This window comes from Brachyhypopomus gauderio, chromosome 1, assembly GCF_052324685.1.
Source record: "Brachyhypopomus gauderio isolate BG-103 chromosome 1, BGAUD_0.2, whole genome shotgun sequence".
NCBI classification, from domain to species: domain Eukaryota; kingdom Metazoa; phylum Chordata; class Actinopteri; order Gymnotiformes; family Hypopomidae; genus Brachyhypopomus; species Brachyhypopomus gauderio.
Genome location: NC_135211.1, coordinates 33,705,566 through 33,730,667, shown reverse-complemented (window position 1 = coordinate 33,730,667; position 25,102 = coordinate 33,705,566). Strand labels below are relative to the sequence as shown.

Below are 25,102 nucleotides of genomic sequence, written 5' to 3'. Positions count from 1 at the left end.
ATTTATTTCAAATTATGCTGTCAATCATTGGTACCTTGGAGCCAATAAAAATTCAAATAGTGGAAAGGGGGCGTAAAACAAGGGTTTTGTTGTGAGGTAATAATGGCTTCTGTCACCTAATATCTGCAGTGTGTACTGGACACTGAAAGACGTGTGGGGGGGGGGGGGTGTTGGAGATTGGCCACCTGTAGACCTGCACATACTCAACAAGCTGACTTCCTCCCCTCCGTCGTCACCCCCTGTGGTATCTTCTGCACACCAGCCCCTCCCTGCGGGCTCCATTGAGAAGTCCTCAGCTCCCATACAAAGGCAGCGCAGACACTTTCTCGTCCTGCATCCACGCTCACGAGACCTCTGAACCACTGCCTAACGGCACACTGCCTCCCTTTCTGGCCAAAGGAGTTCCCGCGGCTTAGTTTGCCCTCCAGAACGCATGACATGACCCCGCTGCTCTGCCGGACACAGGAGAGGAGGTCAGGAGAAGCAGGGGCAGGGAAATCAAAAGAAAGGCATTCTTTTGGGTCCTCTCATCACCATGGTGATACTGCATTCCCAAAGTCAGCTGGTTTGGGGAAACCATATGCTAGAGATCAATCTACTTTGATACTGGACAAAGCAAAAAATAAATAAACAAGGATATGGAGGCCCATATTCATCTATATTTCGCATACTAAGCTGAGATTTTTGCATGATTTTGCATTTTAAAGATGCAAAACTTGGAAATGAGTCAAAAGGGTTCTGTTGCCTTTCTGCCGTGCCTGTTCATGAGCATCGTCGGTCAAAGCAGTGCAGACACTGCTCCCAAAAACCTCACATGCACCAAGACAGCTGAACCTGTGGACTAGCAACATTCTCATCAGACCTCACCATCTTATCAATTTATTTATAGTGTTTTTGCCTCTAACTTAAGCAAATACAATAAATAGTTTATTGTAAACTGATAAAAGGCAGGCTAGTTTAAAAACAGTTTAAGATGTTTTTAATTGACCATTTTTCTTTGGAATTCCTTAAATATTCCTGTTGTACACCAGTTTACAGAGTAAAACAGAGCACCCTTTAAAAATTACAAACAGCCATAATTTCAAAGCACCATGAACAGACAAGTTTTGATTTGAGTACATTTAATGAAGTCAATGATATAAATGATAGAAAACCATATTTCAACAAATAAAATCAATGTTTTATTTAATTACAATTATTGTTTTTCTGCTTACAAGCATAAATAAACTCCCCACAAGAAATCAAACTTAAATACTTTCCTTTAATGTCTCATCACTAAATACTGTACTAACGTCACCATCTCGTACTCAAACCAACCAAATTTTGATTACTTTTAAATGTGGAAAACCCCTGTAGTAAAATGCTAATATGCTAAGCTAGTTTGTCATACCCAACGCCAGGCTGGGATAATGTTGTGCAGGACATTGCAATGGCTGAACAAGACAGCGTATAAAATCAAAGCTAAAGTCCAAGGCTGTTTGTCTCAGCTACAATCATATCACATCTGGAGTTCATCTGGAAGTGTTTGTCACCATTAAAAAAAAAAGAAAAACAACCAACTCTGTCATACAAAAGTCATGTTCTCAAATGGCAATCGATTTGATAGAAACACAAAGACCTAAATGCAGTCGGGATGCCAGTGAACCGTTGATACGTTGAACTGTTGAACAGTGCAAGTCTCTGTAGACATGCTGGAAACAAGGACTCACGACTCTGCTCTGCTACCCCGAATAAATATTTCTTTTGTATTTTTTTTTCTCCTTTAGCAGCTACATTTCCAGTTCAGCATTAACAAACTAGATGAATTGTACTGTGAAAAGAAACTGGTAAAATAGAATTTTATAGATAAATAACACTGAAAATATACCACAAAGAGACTTACTTTCTTTACCAACAAATAGAACATTAAAATCAATTTTCTTTTAGAAAAATGGAAGTACAAAAATAAAAATGATACGATCCACATTCACAACAGACCAGATAAAAACAGATATATTACGAAGGTAAAGTAAAAGCACAGACACACAGCTCTGTTTACTCCAGACATAAAGGCAAAGTCATATTTAAAAACAGTGAATAAAAAAATAGTGAGACGCTGTTGACAATGTCCATTTGTGTTGTGAGGTATTTGTGTCCTTGTCCCATCTGTTCTTGTAGGCTACTGAAAGAACTTGAGGCCTGCCACCAGGAAGAACTTCTCCAGGAATATCTCGGAGTCAAGAACTGCGATGTGAGCCGCCCGGCCGATCAAGGAGTTGGCGGTGTTGGGCAGGGCGTGGATGACATCGTAGCGCACCAGGTTGCAGTCTTTGTTCTGGAGCACAGGCACCAGCAGGTTCTCAATCATCTCGGCGTACACGGGGCCTGCGAGACAGACGGATGTAGATACAAGAGATACGGTGAGACAAACATGGAGGGCGAGAGAGAGAGATTAATGAGCTTTAAGAGAATGCGAATGCGCGCACGCACACACACAAAAAGTTGAGCTATCTGTGAGAAGCAATGTCAACGTTTAAGCTCAAAAGGAGATGGCTCTCAGGACGGGCGCCATGCGGGCCTGTGGACTCACCGGTCTGCTTGTCCTTCAAGGCCGTCTTGCACATCTCGACGCGGGCCGAATGATAGGGCACGTAGCGATCCTGCAGCGAGCCCACCAGCACCACGTTCCTGAAGAACTGAAGACCTGCGTTGGAGAGAGCAGTTAGTGTCCCGAGAATCAGACCCCTCCCCCACTAAACCAACCGTGTCCGTGGTGGGAGCCAACGCCTCCACCCCACCCCAAAACTCACCCGCTTTCTTGCTCAGCTTGTAGAGGAAGGTCTGGCGTGGGTCTGAGTGGTCACGGCAGGTCAGCTGCAGCAGCGAGCCCGACTTCTTCCACTTCTGCATGAACCACAGTCCTGCGGCAGAGGGAAGCAGAAAGCGCTCAGCCCGGTCCAGAGCCAGCCTGTTGTTAGCAGAGTCCCTCATTTAAAGCTTGGTTCATTTAGCTTAGTTCCCAACAATGTCTTTTGCTATGGTGTGGCTAGGATGGTGCATGCACACACACACACAACACCTAATGACTACTCTTCATTTTTCCCAGGCCCAGGCATGGGGGCTCCGGCGTACCGGTGTTGACGAGGGCGGAGCTGTTGTAGAGCGTGCCAAGGTGGGGTCCAGAGAGCGAGAGGAAGGTGTGCAGCCGGCTGAGGTAGGACTTAAACCTGGGCCTCGTCAGCACGGACCGCACGATCAGGTTCCCCAGGGAGTGGCCCACAAAGCTGGGGGGACAGAAGATGAGAAGGTGGGCCTGACTCTTAGACGCCGTTACGGCACGTTCCCACACCAAAGCAAACACAAAATAATGCAAACAAAACAAAAACGATTAGTGTATGTGGGTGAAAAAGTAAAATCAGTCAACTTGTGCACTTTCTGTGGATCATTAATGAGCTGCAAACGCATTAAACAAAACATGACATCAACATAAGCTGAACAGACAGGGGTACAGATCTTAAAAACTCTTTAGACAATTATTAAATTGTCTAACATTGTGCATTATATAAAAAAATCTAAAAGCATATATAGGTAAACATTACTGAGATACAGACACTTCAAAAGGGAACCAGTTGCAAGATCATACTTGTACAATATTCAAGAGGACGTATTTAAAGTTGCTCCAATGGAAGAAGTACCCTACAGGCAAAAGAAGGTACCCAGCACCACATATTTGTGTGTAAAGGCTCATTCTCATTCTCACAAAGCTTTCACTTGCCAAGAAAACATGGGCTACAATATCCACCGACCGTAGGCCATGGTTGTTCACCAGCACCACCTGCTGGACAAATCCTGTGCTGCGCTGTAGCTATAAATGACTGATATAGTGTTGCACACACACAGATGCAGATGTAGTAACTGGGCACTACCCCTACACATTAAGCCAACATTGTTAAGTAGTGAAACAAGAGTCTGGTTTCCTTCCTCTTTAAATCTGGCTGCTGTTCCGTGTGAATAGACGTGCGTTACCTTATCTTTGAAACGGTGAGACTGTAGATTTGTATGTACTGCACAATTTCGTCCAAAAGTCGGTCGGTCATGGACTCGAAGTCGGCGAAGGTGTCATTCTGAGGAGGTGGACCCCAAACAAGGCAAACAAATGCAAGTGTTTTAGACACACCTTCCTGTCCCCCGCGTGTTGCACTACATAGGACGGGCCATGGCGTGGTCTCACATACCTGGTTGCGTTCGGACATTAGGAACTCTATTCGGGACCCGGGCAGGCCGAGTTCTAGGTAGGTCTTCACCAACCTTAAATCAGCACTGTTGCCTGTCGGGTGACAGAAGAGGGGGAGGGTTGCACAAACGGTTTTACTGTACTGGGTGAATGACAACACCACCTCGATGTTGAACTCAGTGCGCCGTCTTGAGGGACGCAACGCAATGGGCTGAAGGATCTTAAAAGAATCTTAAAAAGGCGTGTGGCTATAACTGCGTGTCCGAACAGGCTGGCCGCCTCCGCATGTGACAAATTTGATTGCGACGGTTCCCTCAGGCAGCCATGCACGCCCATTAGGCCACGTTTCTGGAACTGGTCCGTCTTTCCTCTCCTCAGTTCCTGGGACAAGCTCTTTGGCCAATCGTAACACAACCAGTACTTCAGCAAACCGTTACGTGACCTTTTTGGAGCTTGTTTACTAAAGGTTTGCCTCTTGTAAGCAAACCTGGTCAGGTTTTATCAAAACAAACACTGGAAGTCTTCCACACGCTACACCCATCTCCACCTATCTCCACCTGCACCTGACCGACGGCGCACAGAGCTCTCGAGCTTCTAGTCACTCTCTTGTACATGAACTACTGTCGCCACAGCACACGGCCTGCCAAGAACCTGCCAACACATGCGACTCCCCCTCGATGTAAAGGGCTGTAAGTATGCAAGTATGCCATAACCATTGTAGTAAGTATGCTGTAAGTACGTGAATATGCACTATAACTTCACGGTCACGTCGTAATTTTTCCGTGCCTGTCCCAATTACTTATGCGTCGCAGTTTTTGAAGGGAAACAATGTCCAGAAGTCCCAAAAGGGACAGACGTTGCCACAAGGACCTGTACAAGCTAATAAATTAATTACATGCTACTAAATGGTTCATGCACCCTCAATAATTCATTAATGCTTTCGGCACTCTCTAGACTCTGCTACAAAGCTCTGCTCCACTTTTGAAAAGCTCGAGACCAAATGTGACTGGCTACAGGACGGCGGGACATTTGAGAATGTTTCATCTCAGGAGCGTTGGCCTCTCTGACGGGATTGTGCAACAGACGGCAGTGAAAGGCCCGTTAGCAGGAGATATGGACCGCCGAGTTGGCACGGCCCTGATGCGCGCAAACACGGCCATGCAGATTGGAACCGTGCGAGTACCGTCGAGGTTACATACTGTAGTCCCACTGGTAGCAGTCATCAGACGTGTGATTGGTTTCTGACCTCGTACAGAGTGGTGGACCGCACCGCGCAAACAGCAAGACCAGTGACACGGCTAGTCGACTTTCCCAGGCACGGCGGCGTTCCTCGTCGTTCTATGGGCGTGCGGGGTTAGTGAGCACGAGGCAGCGTGCGTGAGCAGAGGTCTGCGAACTGTGCGGAATGGAAGCGAGGGCAACCGTCCTCACCGTCCAGGCCGTGCACGCACACGATGAGGTGGACGCCCTCCTCGCCGCTCTCGTCCTCGTCCACGCTGAAGTAGGGCAAGGTGGAGGCCAGCTCCGTCACGTCGCTGTACAGGAACCCTGGCAGCCTGAGCTGCTTCAGCTCCTCCCGGCCCTGGATAAACCTGCGATGGGAAGGAAGGCGTAGCAAGGAAAGAAAAGGAGGGATTTGACTAGCTTATGAGATGTGCACTAACAGAGGTGCGTACTGCATCTTGGAGGCCTTTATGCAGCTTTGTCTAGGAATGAAAACATTTAAAATCAAGCATTTCAATACATTTCTGCTTCGCTCATGGCATGGAGAAAAAACAAATAAATCAAAACAAAGGACTGAAAACCAAACAGCACTGAAGAAGAGGAAACTCACGCCTTCATCTGGGCAGGATGGGCGCTCTCGTACCAGCGCAGGCTGCTTCTACTCAGCGCGGGGTCTTGCGGGCGGATGCGGGGGGAGTAGTCCTCCTGGAGGAGCTCCATGCCCAGTCGCTCGTAGAGGAGGCTCCTGGCCTCAGCTCCTCCACCCCCAACCCCCTCCGCGCCGTGCCCTTCGTCTTCCGGTAGGCCGTTGACGTAGACCGGTCCGTCCGTCTCCTCGTAGTAGCCATTCTCGATCATCTCGTGCTCCTGCTCCTCCTCCTCCTCCTCGTCTTCATCCTCTGCCGTGGTGGAGGGTTCGGGCCGGATCCCCAGTGTGACGGCGGCCGTCTCCACGGGGCTGATCTCAGACACGTCGGTACTGGAGCGCGAGCCGAAGTAGTTCTCCACCAGGCCCTTCTTCACCAGGTCCGTGCTGCTGGTGGCGGAGGCGCTGGACTGAGCCGCATTGTGAGTCTCAACGGGGACCTCCGGGACAGGTCCTCCTCCTGATGGGGGGCCAGCCTCGGCGGGCTGGGTCAACTTGCCAGGGGTTAGGGCTTCGCAGAGGGACAGGAGAACGGAGAGGTCGTCGTCTCGGAACACGGACTCGTCATCGGACGTCACCCGGTGAGCGGAGGGCCGGGCCGGGATGGGGGCGGAGAGCGGTAGGCGGATGTCGGCTCCTCCCGAGAAGACCAGGGTCTGCTCCTGCACCACCACGCTGGACTTCCTGCCCGCCCCCTCGCTGTCTGGCTCGTCGTCGGAGGGCAGCGAGTTGATGGACGTGAGGGACGACTGCACACCGCTCACACCGCTGGTGCTCTCGGCGTTGGGTGCCTCTGGCCCCACAGAGCCTTTCGACGCTGGACTTAGCTGAGGAGCCCTCGGGGCAGAGCTCGGGGGCTGCAGTGCAAAACAGCCTGGCTCCGCCCCCGTGAGGGCAGAGAACATAGCTGGGCCCGGCGCCAATTGCGTGGCAGAACTGGGCTCACTCTCGATGCCCGAATCCGACAGGCGCGAGGAGGCATTCTGTATGCAGTCTCTCCTCAGCGCCACAGCGCTTGCCGGGCCTGCCTCCGCGGCCCCTCCCCCACCCTGGATCTTCCCGCTCTGGGGTTTGGGCTCGCAGCAGTCCGTCTGTGTGATCTCGGGAGCGTCCCTCTTGGGGGTGGCGTTGCTGGGGCACGGGAAGAGAATGGTGACCTTATCGCCCTGGTAGGGGTCCTTGTTGCTGGGCTTGACATCGATGCGCCGCAGTCCGGCAGGCCCGACGGCAGAATCGGCTCCGTGTGCTGCTTTGATCTCCATGGCTCCTGCTCCAGTACCTGCCTGGGGCCTGGCCTGTGCTTGCAAAAGATTTGTGAAATTGTCCTTCTGGATACTGGCATGAGCTTGGCTGTCATTCACAAGACTACAGTCTATAGCGAGGGTGGTTGTAGTGTCATTCTGATGAGCATGTTGGAACGCTGAGCATAACCTACTGCTGGGATCCCCCGACAGATCTTCACGCTCCTCTTTCTGATCACACTGAGGGTTGCCTTCTTTGGACTTGCTAGCTGGTTCTCCATGAGGAACCTTCAGGTTCTTGTAGCCCGTGAGGACCACAGAGTCCTTGGAGCTCTGTCTGATCAGTTTCTTGGAGTTCTCAGCCTTGGCATTCTTCTTCAGTTTGATGGACTTTGCCTTGGGTTTGATGGGAGGCTCGTTCTGTTCGGGCCAGGTAGTCAACATGGAGGCATGTCGCAAATCCGGGTAAGGGCTAAGGGCACCTACACCACCAGTGCCCAGCTCCTTTGAATGGGATTTATCTGCTTTACTAGACACAAAGCTACCCCTGGTGGTGTGGAGACCAAGCCATGGACCATCTCGATCTTTTGGGGGGGGGGGGGGAGCATTCAGTCACAACCAATGAAAATACCTAATTATAATCAATAAATAAAAATGTACCATTCAACAGAAGTTACATGTGCTAAAATCATGTTCTCATTTCTACACCACCCAGGCAGAAGCCTGGGAAATTACATTCATCCCAAAGCCTGTTTGCTAACTACATACAAACCCTCTGTAATGGACTCCAGATATCGATCCTCAAAGATGATCGGTAAGGAGTTGACATCGCCGTCCAAGTCTACGCATTCCACCGGTAGGGGCGGCAGGGCCAGGAAGTAGGAGGAATTCTTAATGGCTGTGGTCATCTGCTGGTGGCTGTGTGCACTGTCCGAGTGCAAAAGTGGTCACAGACACGTTTTGGTGCACGAGAGGAGATCTCTGCAAATGCAAAATGTGACAGTCTGGTGTTGAGATACTCACTGCAACTCCTGGAAGGCCAGTGCAGCTTGTCTTGGGTGTTCGAGGCAGAAGAAGGCCTCTGCAAACCTCCGCACCTACACCACATTCACAGCCATGAAGAGCAGCCTTGGAATGCAATGCTGGAGAGAGAGAAAAGGGAGGGAGGGTGGGGGATGGGTGGGTGGGTACCACACAAACTCACCCTCAGGGCGTGGTGCTCCTGCGCTAGAAGTGCCGAGACGCTCTCGTGCAGGGAGACGGCCTCCAGGAACTGGCCCCACAGGGCCATGAGCAGAGAACATAGCTGGGCCAGGTTCATGTTCACCAGCTCGGCCAGCTCGTCTGGGCTGTCGGCCCTCTGCTGCAAGAGGACACACGCGCCCAATTTCAACAAGACAGATCGGCCACGGTGAAGGTCAGAGTTTGTATTTTACTTTAGGGCAGAAGATGCAAATGTATTAGGCTTCGTCAAAGACCTGCCAGTTGCAAAAATTCCAGATTAGTTTGCTTAGAACTATATATTTTGCTTCTAAGCAAATTTAGAGAGTACCATGTATTGCGATAGGTTATAACAAATAAACTGAACACTTGAAACACAAGTTCTGGTAATGTACCATGTACTAAAAGTCAAGAGGGACTGATGTCACTTTCCTGACCAAACATGCCTCAGTCAGACTGAGTGACAAAACATTCTGCAACACGACTGCGAGAATGAAAATAACAATTATCTGTTTAAATTAAGGGCCGCTGGACTAGACAGTGATGCATCCAAATGGCTTAAGAACCAGTGGTTCATTGACATCGACGTGTAGCCAGGAATCGGGTTTCCCGGCATTTAAATATAGCCTGCTTGATTCCACGCCAGGGAAATATACAAAGCAAAACCTGAAGGCATACAAAAGACTCGCGCATTGGTTGTACTTCAAGGTGGGTTTTGTTGGTGAAATTAAAGTGATGGTGCCAGTGGATATCCTAGCGGGATGTGGGTAGGTTTGCACATATATTTATATTTTATTACAACTTTTATTTGGAAAACTATAAACCAGCCTACTTTGTTAATACCTAAAACAGCCTGATACCTTCTGATACCTAAAACTCAGAAATGATAATGTTCAATGTTTGCACAAACAATACAACCTACGACTAAAACTGACTTATAAAATAAACATTTTTATGGTCACTGTGATATTTAAATGTTTCTCCATTACAAGTACAGCTAAGTTCAAAATCTACAAAGTTATTTGGCTGTCTGAACTGGGTCTGTCTTGGCTAGCAAACACCGTCTTCTGTTTCTTTCTTTCATCTGTCTCTTTCAGACATCTGTAAAAAGACAGTTCCGAATTCATACCACGTTGTACAGTTATTCACACACTAGCCCTTTCCCACTTCACAGGTTTGTGCAGCGATCACACTGCACACCAACAGTGCCACTCAGTGGGCGTAATCATAGTGACTACCACCAATTATGACATCACATGTATACCTTTTATGTAATAGTGGCCAATTATTGCATCATCACACTACATCACAGAAACGGTAAAGTACACTGAGGGGTGGGTTTCCTGCATTGTGGATAATCGTATCCTTCCATATTGCCTTTACACAGTGCTGAGGACATGGTCCAGATAGCATCTGTGACTCCAGCGCCATCTCCGACTCACAGGTGGTGTTTGTACTTGCATGTCATGCTACATTCCAGTAAGAGGTTTAAACATCAACAACTACCTCTATGCACCGTTTTATATCTTCACACACTATGGTCTGATGTCTAACCACAACCTCCAGTAATGCAGAAATACCACAGTACGGGATTCTAAATTTGTATTTTGCTTCAGATAGGAATCACTTAACAGTCACTACAGTGTCAAAAAGAAATCAATTTACTTAATTACATAAATAAAAACAATACTTGGATCTCATTTACAAAAGTGAATCATTATGCCATGGATTACAATCCTAACATTCCTCTACACTATTTACGACCTCAATTTGAGTTCTGGCTGTTGTTTCAAGGCACACTGTACAGTAAAACTACTCACAGACAGGTATCCCGAGGCATTTTGGACATACCTTAACTTGTTCACAAAGCTCATGAAGACGGGCTTCCACATCCAGTTTTTCTATAATAAAAAGAAAACCAAGGTGGGGGGGACAAAATCAGAACAGCTTCCATAACATAAAGGGTGCTAGAGAGAGAAATTTGTCTTTCTGAAGAGCTTGTGTTAGAGCACATGTGTTAGGGCAGAGAGAGAGAGAGATAGAGAGACGTAGAGAGAGACAGACATACACAAGTTAGCATAGAGGGATAAAGGACACAGAATAACAGCATTGCTACCAAGAGATGAGAGGTTAGTGACGGGCCCCCATGATTACATGAGAACCAATCACCAGTGCGTAGGGGCCCCCTACCATACTACCAGTCCAGTTAGGAAGAAGATTAGAGGGGATGAAAAGGGGGGAGAAAAAACAGGTACAAAGGAAAGGCGAGGGTGGTCTTTCTGAGGGACATACCTACGGAGACGTGTCTTTGGCTTCGGGGGAAAGGTCTTCTGAGAACTCGCTCATAAAGGACTTGCATGCCGGGCTTGGCTAGTGGTGGGATTGCACATATAGGCATGTTTAAAATGGTCCTTCTGCCCTTTCATGGGCAGAGCTGGGTTGTTAGCCCTCTACATACATATACGATGCCCTCGCACCAGGCGTCAGGTCAAAGGCAGCAGGGCAGTGTGGTTTAGTACGGAGAGGTATTTGAGGGTGAAGGGCCACAGTGATGAACAGCCAAACCTTAAGGATGAGGCTTATGTTTTCTGACAGCGTTTAGGAAGATCCCGCTTAGTTTGTTTGTTTACCAAGAACACATCAGCTAAACTTGTTACAGATATTAATCATTCAAATAGTTTAACTGAGAGAAAAAAAAAAGGTGCCCCACTGTCCTGGGCTCCGTAATCAGCACCCAAACATTTACATCGTTAAGCCATCTTAAACGATCAGGAAAGTCTTCCGTTAGGAGCTGGTGTTCCCTGCCTGTTGGTTAGTATCTACGTCCCTCCTGCAGCCAACTCTGGCCAGTTACTATGGACTGTTAGATTAAATATAACAGCATTATCTACGTCACTGGATCAGCATAACGGCAAAAATGTCATCCTGGTTAGAGGCGATGGGAGGTGCGTGTTAGAATCAGATTTGATCATTCGTGGTGTTTTTGTGCTGCTGGTCTGCAGCACAGCGCTGAATGCCGAAGCCTCCTTCACCAATAGCAGCGTGCACGTTTACATTAAACCGCATCGTGGGCGGAAGCGTTTTTAAGGGGGAGGGAGCAGGCAGTGCAAGACACGCGTGCAAATTAAACCGCAGCCTTGTGACCTAGAGAGAGACTTCTACCACACTGTGCTGCAGAGCTGTAACAAGAGCCATCTGAACAGAAAACAAACTCAGAAAAACAAAATTTCACTTGGATTCCTGCGGTATGAGGTTATTACCACCATTTACTCTGGGACTTACTCTACATACTTAGCTTAGTGAGAACCAACCAAAACCTAAAACTGCTGATGATGGCAGCTTCAGTTTAGATATAGCTTCTATGCTGTGCGAGATGATGCTGGTTTGTTGAACCCTCATCAAGCCCACCCCTCCCCCACCATCACCACCCTCGGCGGATGGACGTACCGAGCTCCATACGGTGGGACGAGGGAAGGCTGTGGGTGAGAGCCATGAAGAAGTCGAAGAGGCCTTGGTAGGCGAGCAGCAGGGTGGCACACAGGCTGTGGTGCAGGCTGAAGGCGTGTTGCAAGCACGACTCCGACACCAGGAACGTCTTGCCCTGCGGATATCAGACATCCTGTGGCTTATAAAGCCATCGTCCACGTTTGGCCGTCCGATCTCATCCGCGAATGCCTCCGAGCGGCGCTTCGAGGAGGAGAGCGGACCCCCCCCACCTCCCCAGGGCTCTGCCTGCACTCCAGAATCACAAGACGTGACGTTGGGGAGTGACTCGATTAGCGCGTGTTCTGTGGGTGCAAGCTGAGCGGTTCATGAGGCCAGCTTTGATCGTAAAAACATAAGTTCTACCGTCTTAAAGCCCATGCCAGAAGCAAAGATCGGTAATCTACCCAAGAACAGATCTGCCCTTGGGAATAGACTCTTCCTTATCTGGTTTACATCTGTTTGCATACTGCTGGAGAAAAACTTGCTTATAAATAAAAAATACATATTTTTTAAAAGGGCCGGATCAGTTCTATGCAATATGGACTCAAGCCTATAACCACGGGCCCATCTCGTCATCTTCACAGTATCAGCTCGAGTCATCGAACTCCGTTATACCCGTTACACAACACAGACAAAATATGAACAGTAGTTCTCAAAATACAATCACCACCGCAGTCAGCTGAGCAGGCCGACACTCTCTGGAGGCACAAACACGACCAGTGCGGTGCACTTATATAATTTCAGTTGGCAAAGACTACAAGCTTTGACTACAGGCATCAAAGAAAACTCATGAGCAGAGAGAATACATGGTCAAGGTTCGTACCAGGCCTGCTGGTTCCACACCTCTTGCCTTACGTGTGTAAATGAGTTTGTCCATTACCAACCATCTAAGCTTGGACTTTTGGACCAATCATCTAAGCTTGGACTTTTGGATGCTACCTTCATGCACATTGGCACACACTTGCATGTGTGTGTGTGTGTGCGTGCTTACGTCGGGGGAGAGCTGCTTTACATAGCTGCCGCCAAACACCACGGACTCCAGTGGCGGAACGAGGGAGTCTTTGCTCTGGGCCGGCGCATTACGGTTCAGCCAGGTGTTCTTCACCAGGCGCGGGAAACTGCACCGTAAATGGTCAACACATATGGTCATTAGCTTAACCTACCGATGCTTTCACACACCAGAGGCCTTTATGCTCATAATACACACACGTATGCATACTGGCAAGTGTTCCTTTATGATTTATTATGTTCATTCATTCAATGCATGACAAAAATGCCACTGCAAGCATAAGGACTATGGATACTGACAGGACAATATGGCGGCACCATTTTCAAGACGCAAAGGAAGTCTGAGATGCAAGAAATGCATAATGCATTCATAATGCATAATTCATGATCTCGTGAACAGTGTGAAAGCAGTGCCCCGCCCCCTTCTCTCACCTAATGAGGGGCTGATGCAGAGCAACCAGGGAGGCGTGGACGGTGACGGAGATGACGGACAGGTGGAAGTAGTCGAACATGACGTTGATGTGCTGGTGGAGGCCTCGGTGGAGGCTAAAGTGCAAACGCAGGGTGCGACTGCTGATGCTCTGCAGGGAGGTGGGCTCCTCTGGACTGCAGCGCGCACACACACACACACACACACACACACACACACACACACTTCAATTGTCTAATCTAATCCTAAACAATACTGCCATTCAGAACATAATTCATGACAGTGGGATTTATTTTGAATCCAATCTGCTACTGTGAAAAGGACTAGAGACAATCGATGTTATGCTCCATAGAATAATTCAGCTATGACACAAGCTACTCTACAAACCTACAAAGAAACTAAATTTAGTTAACGATATTTAATATCTCATTAAACGAAGTCTGTAATATCGGTTTACATCCCGCTAATATTAAACACAAATTAGAATTAGAAACTAGAAAGAAATTAGAAACTTGTAATGGACACCAAACGTACGTGTAGTCGCCGTCTGTAAAGAACAGGTCTAGACACAGCTGAAAGTCCATCTCATTTAGGGCCTCCTCCACCTGGAAAGGAACGACATGCTCAGAATTACGATGCATCCTTCGCGACCGCAACTCCGCTAGGCGTCCTGAACACGTCACGTTTAGACGGTGATGCCGAGTGCTGTTGCTGGAATCCCTCACCTTCTTCTGCTCCACCAGCATCATCACCTTAAATACGAGAACGTCGTTGACAACGATTTCCTCGTTCTTGTAGAGGATCTGAAAAGTTTTGCTGCAGATGACATCATCTTGCACCGAGGCGGGAAAGGCTAGCTCGGAACCTGGGACGGAGAGAGCAGGTTTTGAGCAAGGACCCTGCAAGGGATTGTGGGCCATGGAAAAACCATTTTTCCATGGCCACATGGACACATCACATTGGTCGTTTTTTTTTATCTAAAAGTTCTAATGACTTAAGACTCCTGTGAATCACAGTCGCTTGGAATGGTCCCAACTCCTCCAAGCTTTTACACCCAAGCCATTTTTAAGGCTACACTCAGTAAGATTTATTAGCTTGTGAATGAGCTGCTAAGTGCTACTGACACTACCGGAAAATAAAATCAGAAATCACAGTTTACAAGCTGGGAGAGTCACTGTATTCATGGTGAAACCCGATCTTTCTCGACACCGTTGTTCACTTTTATGAGGTCTGCAGTTCTGTGGAGTATTTTAAGCACCTAGCTTCTCTGGATGGATCTGTTCAGAGGTCCCAAGTAGAAGTTCAAAAGGTAAAAGTCTTACTATGTTTCTGTATTTCCCTTTTTAATTTTTATTATTATAATACAAAATATTAGTGGCAGCTTTTACTTTCTGAACACCAAAGATATTTGTACACTGGACACTGTGACTCGTTCATTGAGAGGCTGTACTGAAATGTTCACTACTATGTGTTCATTTTCAGTGGTTAAAATTTCAGTGAAGTAGTAATAGCTTGTGCACTTCAGTGTGATTCACACTCGCTCACTCTCACTCTTACATTACCTTCCACATGTTATCAGTTGAAAGGTACCGGATATCAAAGCGCATACCGTTTACACTTGATCCATCTCCAAAGGTGGTTTAAGTGATCTGCTTGCAATTTGATCATAATCTGTTCTATGGTGTTTACACCTGGCTGTACATGCGGTCAAATGAAAATTGAAAAGGGATCTGATCACCAAAACCATGATAATGTAAGGTATAAACATTTTATTATAATGGAACTTTTATTGTAATGTTAAGAGACATGCACAATATATCTACGCTTTCAAATGCCTGATTTTCTGTATGAAACAGAACAATAACATTCTGTGCTACGTGCCATCTGCTGCCACTATTTAAAAAAAAAACGAGACCTAAAGCTGCTTCTAAAAATGTTACTGAACTGCAGGGTCTATGAAAGAGATCAACAGGCGTCGCCTGCTACCCAGCCAAACGATCACGTCCTAGCGCTGCGCTAACCGCTACACGCCCCAGTCTCCACTGGGGAGCCTGCTGGGAGTGGGCGAGAACCCCGCGAGAGGCTCCAGATTCCCACAAGCCCACGGTGTGTTGATCTCCCCGGGCCTGCGGGAGGCTGATGCAACGGGCCTGAGCATCTGATGTAAAGCGGAGCGGCCGGTTCCGTACGGAGACAGCAGGTCTGTTACGGGGTGTGGGGTGTTCTGTCAGAGGGAGTCAAACTTTGGGAGAGGAAATGGTGGCGTTGCAGTTCACCCACTGGCTAGCGGGGCTCATAAAACTCGCACGGATGGAGCGGGTGGAATTTGGGGCATGTGACAAATGATGCAAGCTTTACTTTCCTTGGGGGGGGAGGAGGGTACCATGGTTTATTTAAAGGCTGTTTTCAGGATCCATCACGTTAAGGATTCACAGAAGCCTTTTTATTAATTTAGGGCAGGTGTGAGTTAAAAAAGGAGAAAAATAAATAAGTCTTAAATAATCCGGAAAGACAAGAACGCATAGGTACACGTTTGATGAGTGAACGTGACGAGAACTGGAGACCTTACTATAATGATCATGACTACAAAAAATGATCTTGCTCTCAACACAGGTGATATATATGGTAAAGGTCAGAATATGGTAAAATTTTCTTGATTCTCTTGGTTTTTATATCAAATCATATAACCTATACCTGCTCTAATCCTCTTTTCTTGGCATGCACATTTCAAATCCTTCAGTCTTGATAAGGATTAATTAATCTGATGTTGGGAGTCTTTTCAGTTGCTGGAGTCTGCATCAAAAACCCTGAGATATGCATGACTCTCCTAACCTGCTTTCATGTTTTAAGCTTCATTCAATTTGTAAATGAAGGTCTTTTTCGAGAATGGCTTTAGTCTTCTCCAAGTCGCGCTTAAAGAGAGCGTGCTATCTAGTGTTTTATCGGGTATGAAGAACAGCGTTGTTAAATGGGTGAGAGAGAGAGAGAGAGAGGAGGGTCTCACCAGAGGGATGAAGGAGACTGGCCTCCACTTTGTGAGGGACCCGAGGAGGTACCTTCATGCTGCCGCGCACCTGATAAAACCTGTAGGGACACAAGGAAAAGATCCCAGAGCCATCAAAGTAGAGGAAAGTTTCAAAAATGTCATAACATTGTAGATCATCAGGGTTTCATAGCGGAGGGAGAAGAATCTTTCAGAGACTCAGTCCACATTTCTTGACAATGTATATGAATTAATACTCCCGATGAAGATTAGGCCTACGGTTTATTCTGTGATACAAAACATTTAATTACAGTTGGATTCTTTCAGCAGACAGCTTTAGCAATAGTTTTCAAATATGCTCTTCAATAAACTCCCATACAATTTAAATAAACAGACTCTGGCAATGGGAGGAGCTAGGGACAGGCACGAAGCAGACGCCCAGCTAGAGAGGAGCCAGACGCCCAGGTCTCCAGACACATAAAGCACACCGAGCAGCACTTCACTGCTCATGAATCAGTAATCCCTGCTTTCATAACCTCCCGGAGGCCCACGGCTGCTCTACGGCCAGGGGCAGCCCGTCTCCCCACGCCCTTTGCACTCCGCTCACGGAAGGCGACAGGGGACGAGGCCAGAAATAGGATGGAGATGGCAACCGCAGAGAGGGCGTGGCCAGCCTGGGGATGGGGGAGGGCCACAGTACTGGGGGGGCTGTTGTGAGACGCACTGGCCGGTTTCCACTTAATTACATCATGGCAGCATTTCAATAAGATGCAACCTAATATTTTACGACATGAATGATATGCTACAAATGCAATCTGCTACGAGTGTAACTGTCCACTTTCAACTTCTATTTAAAGGCTTCAAAAATGAAATGTTTGCTTTAGATGGGCCAAAAGATGACTAACACATTGGTGATTTGTAGTGGGGAATGGAGAACACCATCTAGTGAGAACTCAACTTTGGTAGTCTGTTGGGTATTTGAAGTCAGAGTTCTCCATGATGTTTCATGAAACCTGATCACAGGCATAAACACCCTTATATTGTGTGTGTTGTAAACATGAGCAGCATCTTGCTGAATAGCCTCTAAAAATACAGTCTGTGTTAAGTAAACACATCACGAGTAATAACTGGTTAAGCCTGACTTTTTTTTTTTTTTTTTTGTTAAATACAGAAATTTTACAATATGAAACCATTGCATATCCATGCAGTGTCAAACCATATTGTGATGTGGTATGGCACTGCACAGATAATCGATACATCAGGAACTTGATCCATAAAAACAGTTTCTAGGTCAGCTATTTATTAGTCATTCAAAAGGAAAGGCTAGGTGAAGTCTGATCCCAGATCAGGGATCCTTTAACAATACATACCAGGCCCACTGAGATGAATCTGTGTGGGACAAATCATAGCCTGATGCAACATGATGTTAATAATAAAAGAGATCGTTAACTGTTCTCAAAAATGTCCCAGACAGGATCCTTGCCTCAACTTGCCTTGACATAAGCATTAGGAATAAGCTGTTAAGTCTTGATGCATGCAGAGAAGCAAAAAAGGACAGAATAGACTTCTAAATGCACAGAGAGCTTAAACTACTTATAACATTCCATCACCGTACACCTCTCACTTCTGTAAGACGTTTATTTATCAGGAACAGCTTGCAGAGGCACAGTTACGAGACTGCAGCTCATCCGCCGTCGTACAGAATTGGTGTTAGACACCCACTGGCTCCATGAAATAGGCTTCTCACAACAGGGCTGCTGCAAAATGGATATTTCAGGGAGGCGGACAGCGTTCAGACCCGGAGCCCGACGCGCTCGTGCCCGCCCTACAGCCCCTTCAGCAGCGCCCACGCCGTGTTCGGCAGACGCGTCCAGATATCGTCACGCTGGCGACGGTCCCGTGGTCTCATCTCGACGGATGGAGACACAGGGAGACGGTTGCTCACGCCTTTAAGAACATTCGGCGTCCTGTGCTAACCGGAGAGACGGCATAACATTTGTTGATCGTTTGCATAATGACATAGAAAGCTGCCCTCTACGGCTCTATTATGAGTCACTAAAGCACGACACGCTGGTATTAGCTGAAGCCGTGTAGGTCGCCTTGCTTGCTTGCTTCTCTTCCCGAGCACTGGTACGGAGAAAGTTGAGTGTAATTCAATTAAAAGGAGAGATTAGACCTGCCTAATTCATTAAAAACAACTAACTCTGTTTCTTAACCGTGAAGAGATGGCCAAAAACCACTTTGGTGTCTCTGAAGTGCAAACTATGCAGCAACCGGTGGAGATTTCTGCAGAACTACTACCAGAGGACTCTACATGGAGACTTTTCATTTCATATTCAGATGTGCTACACGACGGAGGGGGAAAAAACCACTTGCACAACAGCAACGGATCTAAACCACAACTTCATGTTGAGTAAACCAACGATGCAATATCCCCCCGAAAGGGGCGTGCCAGCTTCTGATGTTGAGAAGGGCCTCTCGACGGTCCTCATGGATGCACGGGGCTCCTCTGCCCTGCTCGTGCTTCTTAAAAGATTCAAGAGTGCTGCCTCACGATTCTCAAAAGACACATTTGGTGCGTGTTACACTGTGGTTTTGGGGTGGTTTGTGAAATCCATTGTTTTTTTTGTTTAAAAATGAAAAACAACCTTCCCCAGGCTTTTCAGGGGGTATGAAACTTTGTGGACCTAAAACTGCACAATGTTCACGTCCATTGGTAGGCATAAAGGCAATACAGCATTACACCATTGGGCTACATGCGAATTACAAGTGTTTATTTTAACGCATTTACCTGCAGACCAACCGAGATTAATCCATTAGCTTGATGGCTAGTGGTCTGGCTAGCCTAAGCCCACACACCCCATGGTCCTACATTCCCTGGCTGGTTTGAATGCTGAAGGTCCCATGAGAGGCTGCGCTGGTAGCACACAGCAGTTTGAAGCTCACCTGCATTCTAGTCTTTAATAAAGTTTTACCATTACACAGAAAAAGCTGCATAACTGAGAATACCGTCATGGCCGTAGGAGTAGGGGGAAAAGGCGGAACAGCATGTGCGTGTGAGGCAGGCGGAAATAGACGGAGATAATAGATACAGAGATCAATAAATCTGCAGAGATAGACTCACTATCGAGATTCACTACTGGCTAGAATTCTGCAGTGTGTCTGAAAAAGGGGAGGGGTCTAGAATTACAGTGAGACAAAAACAAAAAACAAAAAACAAACCCAATCTCCCTGCAAAGCCAGCACAAAAGGACAGACACAGGCCAACTAGACTCAGTCTCCCCTTGCTCAACACCTCCTGCACACCGGAGGCGTTTGGGATCGGCTCGTCTCGCTCTCGTAGTGGGAAGCCGATAATACACCAGCTGATAGTTTCCACTGCCATTCTGCATACAGTATCATTTTAATGTGCCTGGGTTTATGTAAACCGCAATATAATAACACCGTTTATAAGAATAGCTCTGGCCCATGTTCCTGGCCCCTTTTAAATAGAAAGATCAAATCACCATTTAGAACCAATTTCTATGTTCAGGACATTTTTTCACAGATACTAAACATGTCAGAGCTCTCAAGGCTGAAGGCGGAGGTATGCTTAACAGCTGACAGATTGGAGTCTCGGACTGATTCTCAGCATGGCCATCTGCTATCCGCTAGCATTTTTGGTTTTTTTTCCTTTGCTGGTCATAAATACCATAGCACTTCCCAGATTATTCATGACACGGTCCATTACGGAGTCGTTATTTTAATAAAGGGTGATACCATTAGCTCTACCATTAGGACAAAGACCTACACACATTTAGCAGCTAAAAGCCCTGCGAACAGGAAGGTTGAGGCAAGTTGTGGAAGAGATGCACTTACCCTCTCTGGAAAAGGTCCACGTTGTAGAACTTGTGAAGCTCCACAGAGAACTCCACCGTGGCCTGGACCTCACTCATACTGAGCTACAGGGGCTTCAGGAGGCCAGCTTCAAATCATCTCCAGCATGACTGCAGAGGAACACGTAAAACAAAGTTAAGGCCACAGCCCGGCAAGATCTTCAGAAGCACCATGACACAAGTTTCATTCCATATCACATACCGAGCCCGTTACTGGTTTGATTATTTGATCGCTGGCCCGATTCTTCAGCCATGCGACATGCAAATTAGAACATAGCTCCAGCTGAGCGACTGGACGGAAAACACAGTCAGCATACCGTCACTGAGTATATGGAGCATAAACCTTAAGTGTGATATTCTGCATTTTAATCACATTTAGGGATGAGTGTTTATGGCTACGCAGCGCAGCCCTTACCCACCTGCAACCAATTAATCAGTTCTGTAAAAATTACATTTCCTTAGCAGCTTAAACTAAAAAAAAAAAAAAAAAAAAAAAAACCAATTAAGATGATGGATTATCTTGCCCACCAAACAAACAACAACAAAATATCTTACAGACTTCAAGAATAATTTACAGAAGACAATAAAGCAGAAGGTTCTGCGATGTGTAAACGTGTTGCGTCGGACGTACATCTGAAACGCTGCAGCATCAGAGAACAGGGAGTGCTCGGTTCCTGGTTCTCAAATACGCATTTAACCAACAGAAAATGTGCACACCAGCAATACGGTGGAAACATGCAGCCATGTGTGGTGAACCTGTCTTGTTACATGCCACAATTTCAGCCAAGCTTTAGAATCTGAATAGATGAGTAGAATAGTGTGGTATAGAGAGGACTCTAGAATACTTTGGTATACACAGGGGTTTGTTCTTGCCTCAACGAATGCATGGTGCCTAGGTCCTGTGGGTGCAAAATAAGTCCATGTCATCACGCCTCCACCACCACATATGAAAGCTGGCAAGAGGTGTCTGTGCGGAAATGCTGTGTTTGGGTTTCAACAAACGTGGCACTGGGAATTATGGCTAAATGTCTTCGCTTTCATTTAGCATGTCTGAAGGACGCTGTTCCAGAAGTCCTGCGGTTTGTTCCGATGAAATTCGGCAAACAAGCTGTGATGCCATGTTTTTTTATAGAAAGAAGATGCATTCTCCAGCCACCCAGTCCAAACCAGTCATACCTGGCTAGTATTTTTCTAATTATGCAGTCGTGAACTTTTAACATTTAACATGCTAACTGAGGCCCGTGTAACTTAGGGCGTTTTTTTGTTTTGTTTTTTCCTTTTGCAACTTCTTGGAGCATTGCGTCGTCTGACCATGGCATGAATTTTGCTTGGATGTCCACTCCTGGCTAGACTGGAAACTGTCATGGGTGTTTTTCACTTGTGAATAAATCTCTCTGACTGGAGAATGACGGGACCTCAAGTATAAACTCTTCACAGATTGACTGGAGGAAACATTTGCTTCTCATTGCTCATGTCTTTCCTCTCTGGCATCGTGTTATCATGCCTGAATGCTCCGGATGTGCAAACTGGCCCAAGTTCTGCCATTATAGAAGCAGCAATCAGTTAATGAGGGGCATTTTATTAGCTGCACATGACTGCTACTAACTCTCCTAATTCCTTAACTACTTTATTTGCCATTTTTGTTCAATGACACCATAGGTTGTATTTATCTAACTTTAAGACCTGCTAAGGATGATAGTTTCTCATTATGTCCTGATATATAATACCATAGAACTCAAAGAGGGTGTATTGTGTTTTTTTTTTTTTTGCATAACGGTACATAAAACCGGGGTTGATATTAACCTAGTGTCTGCCTATTGTCTCTGTGTTCCAAACATGACAATGGTGTTTGTCAATAACAAGATGCATGAAACGTTAGGCACAATTGTACAATTCCAAGGCCACCCGTTGAGAGGAAAAGCTCTACTCCACTGCACCGGGCCACTTGCACAACGGGGCCTGGAGGACGTTGGGATGGCAGGACGTCGGGCCGCATGCAGCGGTGGAATCTACAACTCCAAATCTCTGATCCTAATCAAAGAACAACGGCAACTCCAGCTATTCCATGTGCAATCTTAGCCATGCTGTAAATATCACTCCTTTCCTAATTGGCTGGCCAAACATAGAGGGAGATGAGTGGTAAGAAAGGAAAGGCAATGAATCACTACTCCAAAATAGTACTGAAACAATATCTGTGACCGACACCAAGTCAGACAGTTTAAATGTACAGTCTGTGGAATAATACCCACGTTTTTATTGAATTTCATTTATCTTTGGGTGTACAGGGGAGGGATCTACAGTGATCAAACCGTCTGGTAATTAAGGGACTTATTGGAATCACATTCCATGATATCAGTGCCTTAAGAAAATATTCAGTTGGAAAATACTTGTGAGGAAATTCAGTATAAACAATATAGCAACTTTTGTAAGTCACTCTGTAAATAACTAACAATATAGTGTGGAAAAAGTAGAATATAAACATATAAATGAACTCATATATAGGCAATCAATTGACCCATTTCTGACATTAACCTATAAAGGGAATGCTAGTATATAATACTTATATTAGAACGCACCAACCTACCCATATTAAAATGTTTTTGGAAACTAATTCACTACATTTCATGTGTGATGAGGTCTCTGTTACCACAGTTACTGTGTTGAATTATTGACCTTGAGCACCACCTTTCCATGTTTAAACCTTGCAAACACAGAAACAACTGCTGACTCTGATTACAAACTGAGGCTTGTTATCTGACCACGTGCAAAAGCTCAAGGAGACGTTCTCCTCCTGGACGTGTGTTACCTGGGAAGACCTGTACTCAATACACAGGCCTGGGGAGAATGAGTGGTTCAAGCTCATTTGCATGAACATCACTGTAAAGTAGATCACTTACCTAATAGCCTTGTAAACTTACCAACTTTGTACAACAAATGCAAATAAGAACAAACATACACAGAGTGTCTGACCATCAGAAATAGCAACATGTACTCAATAAACAAAGCTGATCTGTGGTCACATGAAGCGTTTCTCTTGCTCCATGACAACAGGTCGGATTAACAGACCGCAAAGTAAACCACCCGATGCAATAACAAATGGATTTCCCTCCGAACTCACTGACGGGACTAGGACCAACACTTTTCACTTGGCAAGACACCGCCACCACCACCACGCCTGCATAGTAATGGTTGTAGAAATGCAAAGCTTGGATGCATGCAAGAGAGGTCACCTACTGTAGCTTTCTATTTTATATTCTTATTTTGCCAGGAGTTACCCAGTTATTGCCATGGTTATGATGTGGTACACGTGATGGTGGTGATTGAACACTTACGTCTTTTCTGCTACCGTGTCCTTTGCGTTGTGTTCATATAAACCCATTATCGGCTGTTGAGATCATGGCTATGCGTTCATCCCTATAGGGGCGGACAAAAAGGGCAAAACTACAGTAACCTCAAAGCGTTAACAGTTTAACACATTTCCCTTAATTACCATACATCACACACATATTAACATTCAACCTGGCAAAGCCGGACAGCTGTGGTAAGTTTACATAACTGCTCAACACAGGGCATCAACTTTTGACTAAAACAAATCAACCCCATCATCCATAAATAAATAAATATCGAGCAGTAGCTGTGTTTATTTGGTGAGATGTTTTAGATGATCTACCTCTATAATTGAGTAACAGTTAGGACGGCTGCCTCGCTGCCCAACTTAGGTTAGCCAGTGCAGAAGAGACCAAACCTCGGCTGAAGATTTTTAGTTTAATGAGGTAAACTTTGGATTTACCTGCCCCACGTTAACCAGCGTAACATAATATTTTTCGACCGTAAAAATAATTTAAAGTATAAAGTCCTGTACGGCTAGCCTGCTAACGGGCTATCTGCTTAGCTGGTTTTCCTGCTGTGTGTGGTAGCTAGGCTAGCTAGCTAACTTAGCGGCTAACCAGACAGCTAGCTAATTTAGCAAGATAGCTAGGTTAGGTGGCGCAATGGTTAACAGCCCGGAGACGTTGCTTTCCCCTCCATGACGTTTCCTCTTTTATCGGTTAATAAAAACAGCACAGGCAGACATGAATACTATAAACACGAATCGAGTCTTCGGCGTTTTGAACACATACCTTGCACTGATGTAGTTCGGCGCACGGATATGAGATTTGGGGCCAGGGTTCAGGCTCGGTTTATAGGACCGACTCACTCCCTCTCACCACAGATTCTTCTCCCCGCACATCGCCAGCTGCCTAAATCCTGGAACTCCTTTCGGCTTCGTCAACACAAACTCGATTATCCTTTCAGGGTCCGCTTTATTTGTTAAATGCATTAACGGAAGTCCTGTAGCCAACATTAATCAACACTGATTCAAGTCTCAGAGTTATATCTACAACGAAACGACATATATGTGGCTATCTTTCTAACTTCTCCTTTAGGGTGGCGAGCACTACAGTCCAGCAGTGGCAGAAGCTGAATGACAGGGGGCGGAGTCCACTTCTTCTTGATGATTCTGATAAATGCATGTTTCTAAACTTGATGGACTGGAGAAGTTATGCCAAAGGTCATGCCAAAGAATGCACGTCCATTTAATGAATTATTAGTTTATTTAAGTTTATTAAGACTGAGTTGAATCTATTTATTTATCCATTGAACACGGGTGTGTGTGTGTGTGTGTGTGTGTGTGTGTGTGTGTGTGTGTGTGTGTGTGTGTGTGTGTGTGTGTGTGTGTGTGTGTGTGTGTGTGGGCGGGCGCACGCACACATGTGGGACTGTTGATTATGTAT

General features: G+C 46.2%; 1 protein-coding gene across 5 annotated transcripts; it reads right to left on the bottom strand.

The window, feature by feature from the left end:
- Positions 1–962: 962 nt before the first annotated feature.
- Positions 963–24,793, bottom strand: fam135a (family with sequence similarity 135 member A). Of its 5 annotated transcripts, none has more exons than XM_077010719.1 (22): positions 24,449–24,793; positions 23,659–23,741; positions 20,311–20,439; positions 16,474–16,553; positions 14,195–14,334; positions 14,004–14,074; positions 13,472–13,645; positions 13,023–13,149; positions 11,993–12,146; positions 10,838–10,915; positions 10,397–10,446; positions 8,529–8,687; positions 8,348–8,421; positions 8,097–8,251; positions 6,048–7,908; positions 5,645–5,805; positions 4,215–4,306; positions 4,006–4,103; positions 3,112–3,263; positions 2,790–2,900; positions 2,570–2,683; positions 963–2,364 (listed from the first exon to the last, which is right to left on the bottom strand). In XM_077010719.1, exons 3-22 carry the CDS (start codon positions 20,385–20,387, stop codon positions 2,159–2,161), a joined length of 4,134 nt encoding a protein of 1,377 aa, XP_076866834.1. In that variant the 5' UTR covers positions 20,388–20,439; positions 23,659–23,741; positions 24,449–24,793; the 3' UTR covers positions 963–2,158. The 5 variants fall into 5 exon arrangements, with proteins under 5 accessions (XP_076866834.1, XP_076866841.1, XP_076866845.1 ...); XM_077010726.1 differs by lacking the exon at positions 24,449–24,793 and adding an exon at positions 23,998–24,419 and having other exon boundaries at positions 20,311–20,438; positions 23,660–23,741; XM_077010730.1 differs by lacking the exon at positions 10,838–10,915 and having other exon boundaries at positions 20,311–20,438; positions 23,660–23,741.
- Between the last annotated feature and the right edge of the window lie 309 nt (positions 24,794–25,102).